The sequence below is a fragment of the Aquarana catesbeiana genome, linkage group LG04, assembly GCF_042186555.1.
Source record: "Aquarana catesbeiana isolate 2022-GZ linkage group LG04, ASM4218655v1, whole genome shotgun sequence".
NCBI classification, from domain to species: Eukaryota; Metazoa; Chordata; class Amphibia; order Anura; family Ranidae; genus Aquarana; species Aquarana catesbeiana.
In genome coordinates, this window is record NC_133327.1 from 549,917,537 (window position 1) to 549,935,120 (window position 17,584).

The window sequence follows — 17,584 nt, forward strand, 5'->3', positions numbered from 1 at the left end:
CGATGTTACAATGATGCAGTGACTATGGCATACAAGCAGCAATGTAAAGAAAAGACACCAGATCTTGGATGAGAAACGGGTTTATTTTTATTTTGTACAGTGTTTTACAATCGGACTCAGCATTCACAATTGTATGCTTTAGGTTGTTCAAATAGCACATCATTTTGAAGTTTTTTTTTTACAATCATATAATGATGAATTGCCTAAACAACGTTCAGTCTCACTTAAAGATTTAATCCATTGTCCAAGCAAATAATACAATTAATTCAAACATTGTGCTGTAAAGCATATTTAAAAGAAAGACGTAATACAGGGTTTTTATAGGGCATGGAGAACTTTAAAAGTATCATTATTATTAGTATTATGGTTTTTCATGACCATTAATGTTATATTTAAATTAGTAAAAAAAAAACTAAGAATGAGATCTCTAGGAAAAAATATTTTCATACACATTATTATTATTTTTATTATACAGGATTTATATAGCGCCAACGGTTTGCTCAGCGCTTTTCAACTTGAGGGCAGACAATACAGTTACAATACAAATACAGGAGTATTATGTGCCCCAACATTTCATTTTCATCCAAAATAAAGTAGATCTGCAAGGCAAGGCATTATTTTAAATGTTTGGTAAAGTGTGTAAACAATTCCTGTACCTTTAATTAAAAGGAAGCTGAACAGGTAGTATAATAATCAGCACAATGTATGCTGTCAATAACATGAAATTATTTATGTCTGCTACCATAAAATTGTTTTTTTCAGTTGATTTTGTGTTACTGTTAGGATGTATTGATTATATGTACTTTTGGATACAGTCAAGGTAAATCTGCAAAGTGCTCTATCCCTCTATAGTATGGGAACCATTTTGCAGACATTTTTTAATTAATCTGACCACAGCTTTTTGAAATCTTGTTACTGCACTTTGCATGTTGTCAAAAATCTTTAAATTGCCTTAATTAACCAATTGACCTCTGGAAAAATGTACCCCCCTTCATGACCAGGCCATTTTTTGCAAAACTGCACTGTGTTACTTTAACTGACAATTTTGCGGTCGTGCGACTCTGTACTCAAATAAAATGTATGTCCTTTTTTTCCCGCAGAGCTTTCTTTTGGTGGTATTTTGATCATCTCTGTGTTTTTTATTTTTTGTGCTATATATACCAAAAAAACCCAACATATTTGACTTTCGGCTAAAAAACATATCCAATAAAAAAAATTTAAAAAATGTCTTCATTAATTTAGGCCAATATCTATTCTGCTACATATTTTTGGTAAAAAAAAAATCTCATAAAGCGTATATTGATTGATTTGCGCAAAAGTTATTGAGTCTACAAACTATAGGATATATTTATGGATTTTTTTTTTTTTTTTACTGGCTGCGATAAACTTATAGCAGGACTACAATATTGTGGCAGCCAAGTTGGACACTAACTGACACTTTTGACACTTTTTGGGGACCAGTGTTACTAATACAGGGATCAGTGCTAAAAATATGCAAAAATTTGTACCGCCTTGCCGCTGCATATGTAAGTTTTACGGTCGGTAATCGGTTAACAGACAAATCTGAAAACTGATGTGCTAAAACGTACTCAATTATTACATAAAAAATACAGGTAATGCAAAACGGATACATAAAAGATCAAGCACTTGTACACAATAAAAAAAAAAAAAAAAACAAGACTCTTTTCTCACAATTTTATAAGGGCCAGTTCACACCATAGAAATGTAGTCTGGAAGCTTTCCAGGTGTTTTTCTGCATGTGCATTTTTGATGCATTCCAGTGCGTTTTTGATGTGTTTCTGGTGTGTTTTTGATGCAGTCCAGTGCTTTCCCCCCTCTTTTTTTAACTTTAAATAAGGACAATTGTATTGCAGTGTGTTTTTGGTGCATTTAGGTGCGTTCCGGTGCGTTCCAGTGCATTTTTGATGCGTTTTACAGCATTCCAGTACAGTTCAGTGCAGAAAAAATACAGCATGTTCTACTTTTTTTCTGGAACTGGAATGCACTGGAACTGCAAGCACTGGTGTGAACTATGCCATTAAAAACCATATAACCTACTTTCCATGCCTTTTTGATGCAGAACAAAACACACTGGACTGCATGTGGTGTGAACTGGCCCTAAAATCTACATATGTGGCAACAGGTGCTGTACAATTGGCAATAGTGATATTATATACTACTGTATGTAATTCAGCATCACATCAGTGACATGCTAGAGTACACTAAACCAGATCTTCCCCTCAGCGAATTTCCCTAAACATTCTATACATTCCAATAACAAAATATTTTAATTTACTTTAGAGTTTATTGAATATTCCAGATGCAACCTGGCATATTCACTGATTTTAAAGTATCAATTTGAAATAGTTTTAATTACAGATAATTACTGGATTGCATTCAGTCTAAATGTACATAGATACATTGAAAAAAAATACATACATCAGCTGAATGCCTATGAATGTTTACTTGCTTTCTACAAAGTATAATAATAATAATAATAGGGATCTCTATTGTAACTGAGACTATGCCTAAAGACTTGATGGTTCTCATGGTTCTTTACATTCCGATAACAAAATAATTACATTTAATTTAGAGTTTTGTGAATATTCCAGCTCCTACCTGGCAAATTCACTAATTTTAAAGTATCCATTTGACATTTTTTAGGCAGTTGCTGATAACTACTGGATTGCATTTAGTCAGAATTTACATAGGTATGCTGGGAAAAAATGCATACATCAGTTGAATACCTATGTATGTTTGCTTGCTTTCTACAAAGTAGAATAGTACTAAATATCATTATTGTAAATTAGACTAAACTTAAAGACTAGATGTTTCCCAAATGTTCTGATACCCATTTCGGGAAGGAAGTCTGACTCCTTATAAAGCCTCTCCATGCCATTACTATGCTTACAAAGGCATAACCAATCACAGTTAGCTTCTTTTTTTAATAAGCAGTGTGAAAACAAAGGCTTTTAGTGCTGATAGCATTGTGAAACTAACTTAAAGATATGATCCACCAGGTCCAAAGTCATACTTTGACACCACGTGCTGCTTCAGTATTGCACCGTTAAGAACATTGTAATGTGCCATAAGAACATTCACTTAGCTGATGTGACTCCATTAAAAAAGAGATTTGCTATGCATTACCACACATCCTCACTGCTCTTTGCACTTCCTTATTGCATAAGCTTTTTAAGCATTTATTTTGTGCTGAGAGGATACAATAAAATTCAGCTTAAAACTTCACCTAAAACAGGGTCAGACATTTTAGCATATCTATGGTATCAGGTATTTTGAAAACAACAGAATCTAACACTGTAAAGTTACTTGTACAAGATTTTCTATGTGAGCCGAAAGCAATTTATAGCATACTGTTTATAGATGAAGATGTGTCCTTGTCCGCAAAATTCAACAGTGATGTAATCTCTGATGGAACCACATTATTTCAATTCTGGGATTTAGTTTCTGATAGTGCCTGTCTACTTTTACAACACAAAGCAATCCAGTGGGATGAAAAAAACATGCACACATTAGGATAATGAACAGAATCCCTCCATGCAGTCCTAATGATCATGAACAGAGCTAGCTCTACACAATCAATAAGTTATTTTCTTTTTCTTGTTTCAGTAAGAGCATTTTTTCTGCCGATCCATCTTCTTTCTGTAAGAAAGCACAGAAAAAGAAAATGCATGTGGGAGTTATATATTCAGTCATTATAACAATCTTTAATTTAGATTCCACTGCTTCGCTAAATTTATGTTATCTAGTGCAATGTTTTACTTATCACGCAGTTGGAAATACTTAATTGCATTTTAAATACTGTTGGAAAATTGATAAGCTCAAATTTCTAAAATAAGAGAAATTGTGAAAAAAGTATTTGAGTTATTTAAAGGAGCACTGTTTTTATTTTGGGGAATGAAGGATGATGCACCCTAAAGCCCAAATGAAGCTTCAGCCCTAATTGTTAAAAATTGCTCTTTAATGAGCAGTATGTACAGTGCCTTGAAAAAGTATTCACACCCCTTGAAATTTTCCACATTTTGTCATGTTACAACCAAAACGTAAATGTATTTTATTGGGGTTTTATGTGATAGACCAACACAAAGTGGCATATAATTGTGAAGTGGAAGGAAAATGATAAATGGTTTTCCAAAGTTTTTACAAATAAATATGTGAAAAGTGTGGTGTGCATTTGTATTCAGCCCCCCGAGTCAATACTTTGTAGAACCACCTTTCACTGCAATTACAGCTGCAAGTCTTTTTTATTATGTCTCTACCAGCTTTGCACATCTAGAGAGTGACATTTCTGCCCATTCTTCTTTGCAAAATAGCTCAAGCTCTGTCAGATTGGATGGAGAGTATCTGTGAACAGCAATTCTGAAGTCTTGCCACAGATTCCCAATTGGGTTCAGGTTTTCTTTGAAGATTGCCCTATATTTGGCTCCATCCATCTTCCCATCAACTCTGACCAGCTTCCCTGTCCCTGCTGAAGAAATCATCCCCACTACATGATGCTGCCACCACCATGTTTCACAGTGGGAAAGGTGTGTTTAGGGTGATGTGCAGTGTTAGTTTTCCGCCACACATAGCGTTTTGCTTTTTAGGCCAAAAAGTTCAATTTTGGTGTCATCTGACCAGAGCACCTTTTTCTACATGTTTGCTGTGTCCCCCACATGGCTTCTTGCAAACTGCAAACAGAACTTCGTATGGCTTTCTTTCAACAATGGCTTTCTTCTTGCCATTCCTCCATAAAGGCCAGATTTGTGGAGTGCATGACTAATAGTTGTCATGTGGACAGATTCTCCCACCTGAGCTGTGGATCTCTGCAGCTCCTCCAGAGTTACTATGGGCATCTTGGCTGCTTCTCTGATTGATGCTCTCCTTGCCAGGCCTGTCAGTTTAGGTGGACAGCCATATCTTGGTAGGTTTGTAGTTGTGCCATACTCTTTCCATTTTCGGATGATGGATTAAAAAATTCACCTTCTTGCCACTATTCCATAAAGGCCAGATTTGTGGAGTGCACGGCTACTAGTTGTCCCGTGGACAGATTCTCGCACCTGAGCTGAGGCTCTCTGTAGCTCCTCCAGAGTTGCCATGGGTCACTTGGCTGCTTCTCTGATGAATGCTCTCCTTGCCCAGCCTGTCAATTTAGGTGGGTGGCCATGTCTTGGCAGGTTTGCAGTTGTGCCATGCTCTTTCCATTTTCGGATGATGGATTGAACAGTGATCCATGAGATGTTCAAAGCTTGGGATCTTTTTTATAACCTAACCCTGCTTTAAACATCTCTACAACTTTTTTCCTGACCTCTCTGGTGTGTTCCTTGGCCTTCATGGGGCTGTTTGTTCACTAAGGTTCTCAAACAAACCTCTGAGGGCTTCACAGAACAGCTGTATTTATACTGAGATTAAACTACGCATTGGTGGGACTCTATTTACTAACTAGGTGATTTCTGAAGGCTAAGATTTTAGTTAGGGGTGTCAGAGTTAGGGATATCAGAGTAAAGGGAGCTGAATACAAATGCATGCCACAATTTTCAGATATTATTTGTAAAAAACTTTGAAAGCCATTTATTATTTTCCTTCCACATCACAATTATGTGCCACTTTGTGTTGTTCTATCACATAAAATCCCAATAAAATAAATTTACGTTTTTGGTTGTAAGATGAAAAAATGTGGAAAATTTCAAGGGGTATGAATACTTTTTCAAGGCACTGTACTCTCCTCAACAAGTTTTGCTGATTGGAGTGCTGTAGGACTGTTACATTCACCTCTCCAGGGATCTAGTTTCATTTTTTCTCCTTGGTGGACATCCACCTGCACGTTTGAGTTTCAGGAGACAGCTCTCCTGGTTGCTGCAGTCCTCAGTGCCTGTCTCCTGGGACTTCAGTGTACCCTCTGTGCTCCTGCGTTTCCAGTGACTCCCATATCTCCAGTGACTCCAGTGAAACCTATGCACTCCTGTGTCTAAAGTGATTCCTGTGTTTCTCCAGTCAACTCCAAATACAGGCATACCCCACTTTTAAGTACACAATGAGGTTTATTTACTAAAGCTGGAAAGTGCAAAATCAAGCTCACTTCTGCATAGAAACCAATGAGCTTCCAGGTTTTATTACCAAAGCTTGATTAAACAAGTTGGGGTTAGAAGCTCATTGGTTTCTATGCAGAAGTGAGCCTGATTTTGCACTTTCCAGCTTTAGTAAATAAACCCTATTGGGTACTTAAAAGTGGGGTATGCCTGTATACACCCGTTTACCCCTGCATCTCCAAGTTTCCCCTTGTGTAACACACAGCCTCCAGCATGCCCTACAGTTGTCTGACCTGCTATACGTCAGTACCCTCTGCTGCCTATCCACCTTCAGGTACACTCATGCAATCTCCTGGACTATCTCTCTCTCCATGGATACCGATCCCTGTCTGTGCATACTATAAGGAGAGGACATTTGCTGGGGCCAGACTGCAAATTATGAGGAAAAAAAAAAGAAAAAGGTAAATGGTTACTATTTTGCTATATTTCTATGTGTAGTGGGGAGACATTGCAAAATTATCAAGAGCATCCTTTCTACTCTAATTTCTAATACAAAATAGAAAATGCTTTCACATGGAGGTATACAAACTGTATTTCATCCAAATATATTTGCCTAATGCTATTGCTACCTGAGTAAATCACTAAGCAGCTAGACAGCTCTGTGTGCCCCAGCGTCAATTATATTTTCTTATGTTAGAAACATGAAAACAAAGTAATCCATAAGTATAACTTACAGCTATCCAACCTTGACTGGTGACATTATTAAAAATCAATAGCTGGATAGCCGCACTCTAAAAAGATTCACCTTTATTGTATAAAAATAGATATCAAGGTATCACAAGTGGGTACAGACTAGCTGCACGGCAGCTGACGCGTTCACACCGAATGCAGTGCTTAGTCAATTGCTATAGCAGTCGGTGTGAAACGCATCAGCGGCTGTGCAGCTAGTCTGTACCCACTTGTAATGGCTTGATATCTATTTTTATACAATAAAGGTGAATCTTTTTGGAGTGCGGCTATCCAGCTATTCATTTTTTCTATTACCTCTGTTGCAAACAGAGCCAGCCTGATTGTGGAGACAGTTGATTCTAAGAGAGGTAATTACCTTGGACCAGTGAACTCCCTCAATCTTTGACTGGTAACATTACTTGAGCCTAGCTAGACAAATAGCTTGACTGGAATTTTAGGGCTGCTTTTAATACTAAAATGTATTTATTTGAAAAATTATACATTGATGTAAATTGTAAAATGTCAACAAATCATTAAAGCTTTCTTGTAAAGTTATTTAAACTATTATAAACCTACCACAAGTATTAATAGTGGGGGTACAGGGTCTGTTTCTTTGTAAACCAAGTAAGGTTCCGAGAACATTTCATATTTTTTTAAAGTTTCTTTAAACCTGAGTATTTAAATAGGCTAGGGTCAATCCATATCATAAATAGGCTTCCAATTGTTTTATATCAGCTACGGGGTGGAACCTTTTTTGGTAAATAAGGTCCAAACCATATGCTGTGGGATTTTTGTGAATATATTCATATATTAATTCAGTGAAATGCACTTTAATGAACAAACTGGCAACTATATACTTTATTACAGGCATTATTGTTTCAGCAATTTGACTTATAGTCTAACATTCTAAAATAAATGTTATATATTTTAAACGCTATACAGATAATGTTTTAAGTAACTTACTTTGTTCTTTACCAGGTAATAATATTTTGCATTACATTTTTGCAATGCAAAATAGACTACCGTTTGGATACATTTTCCCTCTTTTTAAATCTTACTTTTATAATTGCAGCCAGGCCATCCAAACTGTGCATAACAAGTAATTAATTTTTACTGTTTGTGGGTATGCAGATATTGCAATGCTCTTATTAACAGATTGTTTATTTAGATGTTCTTTAAAGACAAACATTTGAAGTGCATGTAAACCCTAAATATTTTGTTCAGTATGTTTGGCATTGTAAGTTAGTGTATACAATTTTATTTAAAAAATCTTTTTTGTGAATCTGTTGACCTTTTTTTTTTTTTTTTAATAGAGATGCAATCAGTAGCAGCACATCCTGTTGCAGGCTGACTATGTCAAGCCACTGTCTTGCACTTAGGAGCAATATTGTCAGCCTGCCATGTGTCCCTCAGTTGGCCGCCTGGGCTGCCGACTGGGTTTGTTAGATAGGTAGACCAAAGGCCAACTGAAGGAGCTTGCATAGCAAACTGACATGGTTGCTTTTAAATATGGGAAGTGGCTTAGCATTGTTGGCCCGCAGGCTATTATTGACAGGCTCTCCAAAGAGTATTTGAAAAAGATTCACACAGAAATATTTGGACACTGTTTACAGTGAGGTATAATGCTAAACATGCTGAAATGTAGATTTTGGGTTTACATACATGACATGTACGCATAACTCTAATCTTGGTTAAATTGATGCTGGTTTTGGGGAAATAAAGTTCAGTTTTTATTATTGTCAATGCTAACTGTAGCCCCCCCAGGGAGAAGCCCAAATTGTAGGAGTTCCTATGGGGGAGGTACATGCCAGCACTGAAGGCACAGCCCTCCTCTAAGTCCTGAAGCCCTCCTTTCAATACATCCGTGTGCCTCCTCTGCTCCAATTGTAGAAAAAAAAGGCTGAGCCTGCAAACTTTTTTTTTTTTTTGACTGAATCATATTGACAACAGTAAGGACAGCAAAAATTAAGAGTAGGATTGGGCAAACATCCCTATGACTATGGTTTGACAGACATCTTACCAACACCCTCAGTAGATATCATTCAGTGGAAAGACAGGAACATACCCCAGTGTTTCTGACATTAACCTAGATATTCATGCTCATATAACTTGTATAGACATATTACGACTCCAAATTGTGTGAATAATTAACTCATTTATCCAATCATATGGAAATTAAATAATGTTCTCTTTAGATACCTAATCACATGCAGATGCCTTTTTTGTGATTAGATTAATGGTATGAATGTGACTTTTAGATATCTCATAATCAATATACAGTATCTCACAAAAATGAGTACACCCCTCACATTTTTGTAAATATATTATATCTTTTCATGTGACAACACTGAAGAAATGACACTTTGCTACAATGTAAAGTAGTGAGTGTACAGCTTGTATAACAATGTAAATTTGCTGTCCCCTCACGATAACTCAACAAACAGTCATTAATGTCTAAACCGCTGGCAACAAAAGTGAGTACACCCCTAAGTGAAAATGTCCAAACTAAGTCCAAAGTGTCAATATTTTGTGTGGCCACCATTATTTTTCAGCACTGCCTTAACCCTTTTGGGCATGGAGTTCACCAGAGCTTCACAGGTTGCTACTGGAGTCCTCTTTCACTTCTCCACTTTATGTAGAGAAGCAATTATTTTTTTCAGATCCTCAGAGAGTTCTTTGCCATGAAGTGACATGTTGAACTTCCAGTGACCAGTATGAGAGAGTGAGAGCAATAACACCAAATTTAACACACCTGCTCCCCATTCACACCTGAGACCTTGTAACACTAGTGAGTCACATGACACCAGGGAAGGAAAATGGATAATTGGGCCCAATTTGAACATTTTCACTTAGGGGTGTACTCACTTTTGTTGCCAGCGGTTTACATATTAATGGCTGTGTGATGAGTTCTTTTGAGGGGACAGCAAATTTACACTGTTATACAAGCTTTACACTCACTACTTTACATTGTAGCAAAGTGTAACTTCTTCAGTGTTGTCACATGAAAAGGTATAATAAAATATTTACAAAAATGTGGGGGGTGTACTATCTTTTGTGAGATAATGTAGGATGCAGTAAAATATAAAAAAGCTGAATACCTTTAATTTATGCATCATATAAAATAATTACACATATTAAAAACATTTATCTTAGCTGGTAATTCCATTTACATTCATATTTGTTCAAAACGATTAAACACTAAAAATTAGTTAGCACTGCATATCCACATTTCACATATTGATGTTGTAGGTGATTTCAAAATTCCACAATCCCAGCATTTTTCTTACTCAACACTTTTCATGAACAACATTTATGTCTTCAGGAGAATATGAATAATAATTGTAGATCTATAATATCAAATGAAAAGCATAGTATAATACATCTGTACATATGGACTCTTATTCAAATTTTAAATGATAGGTAAAGTTCCACGCACCTGAAGTTGCACCTAACAGGTATAAAATCAAGTGATACTCTGATCTGTAAATGTCTAACTAGCTGTAAAGAAAGACAAGAAGAGGGTAGAAGAGAACCCACAGAGGATGCCACATCCAGGACAGACTCATCCCCCCAATACTACAATACTTCAATACATCCAATACTGCAATAAATCCATAAGGAGAAAATGTGCTCCAACCAGTGGCGTTGCTAGGGGGTGGCTTTTGGGGCTATAGCCCAGAATCTGGGGCCCATAGCCCCGAGTCTCTGAAGGGGTCCCCAAGGGGAGGGGAGGCTCTCTGCTGACCCTGATGCAAGGGGGAGGCTCTCAGGGGACCCTGATGTAAGTGGGGGGCTCTCTGGGGATATACACACATGTATATTACTGTATATACATGTGTATGCCCGCCCAAGCGTATGGCTTTCTTTACTTCGCTGCTATGGGCTCTAGCACAAGATCTTTTGTAGACCTAGCAATGCCCCTGGCTCCAACTAATCTTAGAACCCTTAGATTCTGACTCTACCAAGTGTCTTCTTGAAGAAACACAACATTACCCTATTCAATAAAGTCCTGCATAGTGGTGGATCATAATTGGGGTACATTACAGGACCCTATGTCGACTGCATGTTGACCTTATGAAAACAGACCTTCTCTTATATGACTTGGATATATATATGTTTTCATTGATGTCTAGTTAGTGATTTATCCATATATAAGGTCATGTTTGGGCCTTCTTGGATCCTTGGATTTTGGGAGATAAGTGCATAGTGCATGTATTGAAAATTTTAATTTTAATGCTATGTTCCTTCAAAAACACAATAGGTGGAGTCAGGATATTGTGTATATACAGTGTACAGTACACATTTATAATAAGTTTTCATGCCTTACTGGGGGAGCATTGTACCTGTCAGGAATATTTGTTTGAGGATCATTATTTCACAGCTTGGTTTTAGTAGTGATGTTTGTGCTTATTTCATACATACAGTATATATGGTGTTCCTCTTTCCTTCTTTTTTCTTTTAGCTATCTGGGAAAACTTATATACTTTAATATAGGAGTCAACAAGTGGATCATGTAAGAGCCACATTAGGTATTGTTTGACATGTTTTTACAATGCCCCTCAGTGGTACAGATGCTCAACCTTTATAACTCTTTGAGATATGGGAACTGTTATGTGGTTTCTAAGATGAGTTGGATGACATATTCTTTTTATAGATTTATTGCAGTATAAGTATCATCCTTTACAGCTCATCAGACATTTTCACAACAGTGTGGAACTTGTTTTTATACTTGTTGGATACAATTCCAGATATATTGAACTTTGCTAATAGGTTGAGATTTGAATAAGAGTTAAAAAATACTGATGTATTATAATATGTTTATCATTGTATATTACAGATCTACATTTACTGTTAACGTTCTCTGGAAAAAGAGAACATTGTTCATGAAACAAACAAAAAAATTCAAATCTATGGACTTTCAGATTCACGTAAGACATTAATATGTGAAATATGGAAGTAAAGAGGAAAGGATCACTGCTACTCCTGAGCAGCCCAGGTGAACAAACAATAAGCAGCCTCAGCTATGGTCAGGAGTAGTGTCAATCCTTTCCTTTTTGCATTTACTAGCCCTCTGGATTGGTATCAGAATAAGCCTGCACCCCATGCTCTGGGACACAGAGATATACTTTCACCTCTACTTTGAACAGCGCCAAAAGCAATATAACTAGTCACATGTGAAATATGGATGATATGTACAGCTAACTAGACCTTGGAAACATTAAGGAATTACTTTGTAGTGTTTAATTGTTTTGAACAATTATGAATGTAAGACATTACCAATATATATATATTAGCAATTCGCTATTTCTCATTTCGGAAACATTTCTAAACAATTCAAACATTTCAAACCATTTCGAATCATTTCATTCATTTCAGTCACGTACCGCGCTCCGATCAGAATCCAGTCGCATCTAAAGATGCAACGATTCGCCCCGGTGTGCCCCAGTTGTTTACGGCCTCATTTCAGTGCATGTTCCAGAGTCACATTCGTTGTCAGGACCGATTCGTACCTCTGTCATGACCGTACCTCTGTCATGACCATCATTTCACTGTCACGTAGCACGCTCCGATACGAATTCAGTCGCATTAGATGCACCGATTCGTCTCGGCGTGCCCCAGGTGTTTACCACATTTCGGTACATGCTCCAGAGTCCGATTCATAGTCAGCCGCAACAGCGGCATGATCGATTCGTGCCTCTGTCATGGCAAACAAACTGTTACACCTGCACTCGCCGCGCTCCGGTTCGAATCCAGTCGCATCTACGATGCACCGATTCGTTACGGCGTGCCCCAGGGCTCGGCCTCATTTCAGGACATGCTCCAGAGTCCGGATCGTAGTTAGTCGCAGACATCGGGCGACCGATCCGCATCTCTGTCATGGGAATTATTACCATTCATTTCACTCCCACATATCGTATCACCGTTTCGAAACCAGTCGCATCTGAGATGCACGATTCGTCACTGAATGCCCCAGTTGTTTCGGCCGTATCCATACCTATACCAGAGCTCGGTTCGTTGCCAGTTGCAGATGCGGCACAACCAAATCGAGTCTCGGTCAAGGTAAAAACATTTCTGTCATTTCGTTGTTTCATACTGCGCTCCGATTCGAATCCACATGCATCCAAAGATGCATCGATTAGTTCCGGTGTGCACCAATGTTTCTGTTGCCTCATTTCAGTACATGCTCCAGAGCCCAGTTCGTGGTCAGTCGCAGTCGCCGGAGCTCTGTCATGGCAAGAGATTTCATCCATTTCATGATCAAGGCAAACATTTCAAATCATTTCGTTTTCACTATATCGCAACCGGCAGGCCCCAGTTGGCTTGGCCTCGTTGGCGCAGTCACAGCACACCGATTTGTGCCTCTATCATGGCATAGACATTTCACTCATTTTATTTAATTTCATGCATCTGTCGCTTAAACACATTACAAGTCACTTTTCAAGTCAGGTAGTCAAACCCTTCACTGGTTGTCATCTGTCATTTCCTCCAGGCAGTCAAAGTAAAAAAAAAAAAAAAAGGCATACCCCGTCTTCCTTCGAAGTTCAGTTATGGTTCCAATTCATTTGTTAAAACCTTCGCCTCACTACTATCCCCCCTTATAGTTGCACAATCCAATTTATGTTGGTTTCATTTCATACACTTTACAAACTGATTCGCATCAGGATTCATTGTATACAACATACAAAAGATTCGTATCGGTTTAATTTCATACACGCTACAGCTTCGATTCAAATCTAGTCGCGTCGGTGGCACAGCAATTCACATCGGATCCAGATTCATAGTCTCCACAGTCCAATTCTACATTGGATTAATTTTCATACACTCTACAATCGGTTCTTATCAGAATGATTTCATATGACCGATTCATATCAGATTCATTTCATACACCTTACAACCAGTTCATATCGGACTAAATTTCATACACAAAAAAAAAAAAAAAAAAGCACAATGTCTTGCAATCATTGCAAGCACGCATCCAAGCACAACTCCCCGCAATCGTTGCAAGCACGCATCCAAGCATAAACTTCTTGCATTTGTTGCAAGCACACGTCGAAACATAACTTCTTGCAATCATGGCAAGCACACATCCAAGCACAACTTCTTGCAATCGTTGCAAGTACGCATCCAAACATAACTTCTTGCAATTGTTGCAAGCGCACATCCAAGCACAACTTCTTGCAATCGTTGCAAGTACGCACCCAAACATAACTTCTTGCAATTGTTGCAAGCACACCCAAGCACAATTTCTTGGAATCATTTCAAACACGCAACCAATCATAAACTTCTTGCAAACATTGCAGACATGCATTCGAGCATAACTTCTTGCAATCGTTGCAAGTACGCATCCAATTACAAACTTCTTGCAATCGTTGCAAGCACACATCCAAGCATAACTCTTGCAGTCTTTGCAGGCACGTGCAGTAATACGAACTTCTCACAGTCACCACAAACACATCTTCAGCGACATAAACTCCCTTGCAATCGCCGCAAGCACACATTTAAGCACAACTTTACAATCATTACAAAACACGCATTTTAGCATAACTTCTTGCAAACATTGCAAGCATACATCCAAGCATAACTTCTTGCAAACATTGCAAGCACGCATCTAGTCACAACCTCTTGCAGTCCATGCAAGCACATGCAGTAATACGGACTTCTCACAGTCACTGCGAATACATCTCTATTGACACAAACTCCCTTGCAATCGTATTTAGGCACAAATCTTGCAATCATTGCAGGCCTCGCATCGTAGCATGACTTCTTGCAATCAGCACAAACACATTCCCAGTGGCACACAATCAGTCACACATCATTCTTCAGTGGCACTTAATCAGCCAGTTGTCTCCAGTGGCATATTCATACGATCCACTCATCATTTTCTGTATCATTTCTCGCTTAGATCAGTTGAGTTCAGGTTCCATCCCGCACCAGGTATCGTATTGCCACACACAGCTGGCTCCTTCTCATAACACTATCAAGCTATACCTAGCCAGCATCCAGCATTTCCTGTCCTTACAGGACCGCAGAGAGCCGTCTGTGTTTATGGCCCATACAGTAAGATCCCTTCTACGTGGCATCCAGAAGCATCAGCCCATAGCTAACGGCAACGCTTGCCCATCATAACTACCATCTTTACGGACATGTCACAAACCTCACACATTCCCCAGTCTAGTCATCCAAGCAGCCATCTACCTGGCCTTCTGTGGTTTTCTACGGCCTAACAAATTCACTTTTACTGGCACTAGCAGCCAGGTACTACGTAGACACCACTTGACTCGCTGATAAAAACCATTATGTCCTTCAGCTTGCGGTCTCCAAAACTCAACAATCCGGAACCGAGGTCTACAATAACCACTTCCAAACTAACAACTCCACGCAGGCCAGCCTCCCCCTTGACAAGCTGAACCGCATCAGGCCAGTTCCCCAAGTCTTCACCCATACACGGGTGTGTACTAAGAAGCAGCTTCAGCCTTTCCCGGGAATGCTCAATTTTGCAATACAGGTCATTTCCCCAGGATCGATCTTCTGTGTCTTCCTCTTCCACACACAGGACCCCTTGCAGATCCTTAATTTAGATGCTGCGGCGATAGCGGACCTATCAATGCCGGAAGGTTCCGTACTACCTGGATCGGTATATCAATGTTTATACCATCTATGTCGCCCTTATCACCCCAGGTAGTGACAGATGCCACAGCCTCCACAGGCTTCGCTGCAAATTTTGGCCACCATGAACATGGCCTCCAGAGACACTCCTAAACCCTGTGTTTACACAGACTTACTCCCTCTTCAAGCTATACCCGGTCATGGCAGCCGCTCAACTCCGGGGTCATATCTGGACAGGACAGGCCGTGGCTTTCCCCACCGACAACCGGTCCAAGGCAATCTTCTTGATGAAGCCAGGTCAGCATCGCTTTGTTATTTCCTCCCTGTGCAGGCTGGTGCAATTATCTTGGTAACACCAGTTTAATGTCCACTGTATGTTCATTCCAGGCTGCCATCTTCGGGGACATGTTTACTATCTTTACTAGTTCACCATTTGGCCTTCTCCCCAGTTTGCTCATACAAGCAGCCATTTACTTAGCCTACTACGGGTTCTGGCGGCCCAGCGAGTTCATCCACAGCAACCCCACAGGCCAAATTCTGTCTAGTCGGCTCTCTACCAACACCATTTCATCCTTCACCTTGTAGGGTCTAAAACCCAGCAATCAAGCTCCACGATAGACATCCATCTCTATAAAATAAACAACGTCCGGTGTCCTTTAACCATACTCGACCACCTACTGTCACCCCTACCGGTACACTCAAACTCTAGTCCCCTATTACCTTTTCTGGCAAACCCTTGAGTGCCTGCCAGTTCATCAAACACCTGGGGGTTCTTCTACGCAGTCTACACCTCGACCCCAGTCAGTACCCCGGTCACTCTCTAGTATTGGGGCAGCCTCAGCAGCATTTCGGCATGGGTCCCAGACCACGTCATTAAGAGACTTAGCAGGGGAAACTCTGCCTACCTCGCCCGGTACATCCCCACTCCTTAGGTGGAAACGGCACAAGCATTCACCAAACTTGCTCAATAAACAAAGCTAAAACTACACCCCTACCTGAAAGTTTTTCCCCCCTTATTTTGGTATACCGACCATCAGAACAAGGCACACTTCAGGTCCATTTCATGTTGTAAGTATTATGGTAAGTCTAATTGTTCATATCCGTATCGGCCATAGGGCTCCGACCATAAATATATATATATATATATTTATGGTCGAAGCCTTTTAACTGGGATGGATATGAACCACATGAACGCGCCAAAAGACTTAAAAAAGTTGCGCTAATGGTGTGATACAAGCAGCAAATAAATGCCTTAAGAACTTATACCGAAATATAAGTAAAAATGTAAGCAATAATCAATATATACAATGAATGGGTGATAATCAATATTGTGAAACTGATTAAAAACATAAATGATGTCCATAAACTCTGTGCACAATGGACAGTGATTGGTTACAAGCCATATATTGTGTAGACCAAACGGAAAAAAAGAGAAAAAAGAGCCAAAAAGAAGAATGTCCCCAAGTGACAGGTGAAAAAATAATAGTAATAATCTTGCTGCAGTGAATGGGGTGTGTAGATGAAACCTCCACCTTCAGAAAAACTGCTGCCTCTTACCAGAGAGTTGGCCCCTTAATTATAGGAGACCTCACTAGGCAGGCGGCTGTAACCCCAGCCAGGGATCTCAGAGACAGGCACTGGGTGTCATCCGGTCCACAGGAACCCTCTCCACAGACCGCAGTAGGATGGGTTGGATGTGTCAGTGTGAAAGAAATAAATAGCTCCACATGGCATAAAATCCTCACATTTATTGAGTAAATAAAACAATAAAATACACTTACAAACAGCGATTGTAAGAAAGCATATATAGAAAGTCGGCCGGCTCCAAAACAGCCCGTAACTTCCGGGTATTAGAATAGCGGTGTCGTCAGGACGTAGCTCCTCCTCGCCAAAAGACTTACATCATGAAATGGACCTAAAGTGTGCCCTGGTCTGCTGGTCAGTATACCAAAAAAGGGGGCATACCCAAGAAAAGTAATAGATGTTTGTGGAGAGAAATTAATTTGAGAAATGCCCTGAAAAGGGGAATGGGAGGCAGGGTATCGCGCACCAGAACTGAAAAGACCACAGATGACTGGCCTGCTTAAATACCCCCCAGACTCCTCCCATAAATTCAGGCCACCATACTGGCCTTCTTATTTATGGTCAAAGCCCTTCAACTGGGATGATATGAACCACATGAATGCTCCACAAGACTTACATATTGAAATTGACCTGCAGTG

General features: G+C 39.3%; 1 protein-coding gene across 2 annotated transcripts in view; it reads right to left on the bottom strand.

Moving 5' to 3' along the window:
• Positions 1–17,584, bottom strand: part of SYNDIG1 (synapse differentiation inducing 1) — a 535,179-nt gene that overhangs the window by 40,911 nt on the left and 476,684 nt on the right. The window contains exon 4 of one of the 2 annotated variants that reach the window (XM_073627952.1): positions 1,674–3,660. The exons of the other annotated variant lie outside the window; for it this stretch is intronic. Within the exon in view, the coding sequence (XP_073484053.1) occupies positions 3,589–3,660 (72 nt within the window). The 3' untranslated portion in view covers positions 1,674–3,588. Of the gene's footprint in view, positions 1–1,673; positions 3,661–17,584 lie in introns of those variants that run through there. 2 annotated transcript variants of the gene reach the window in all.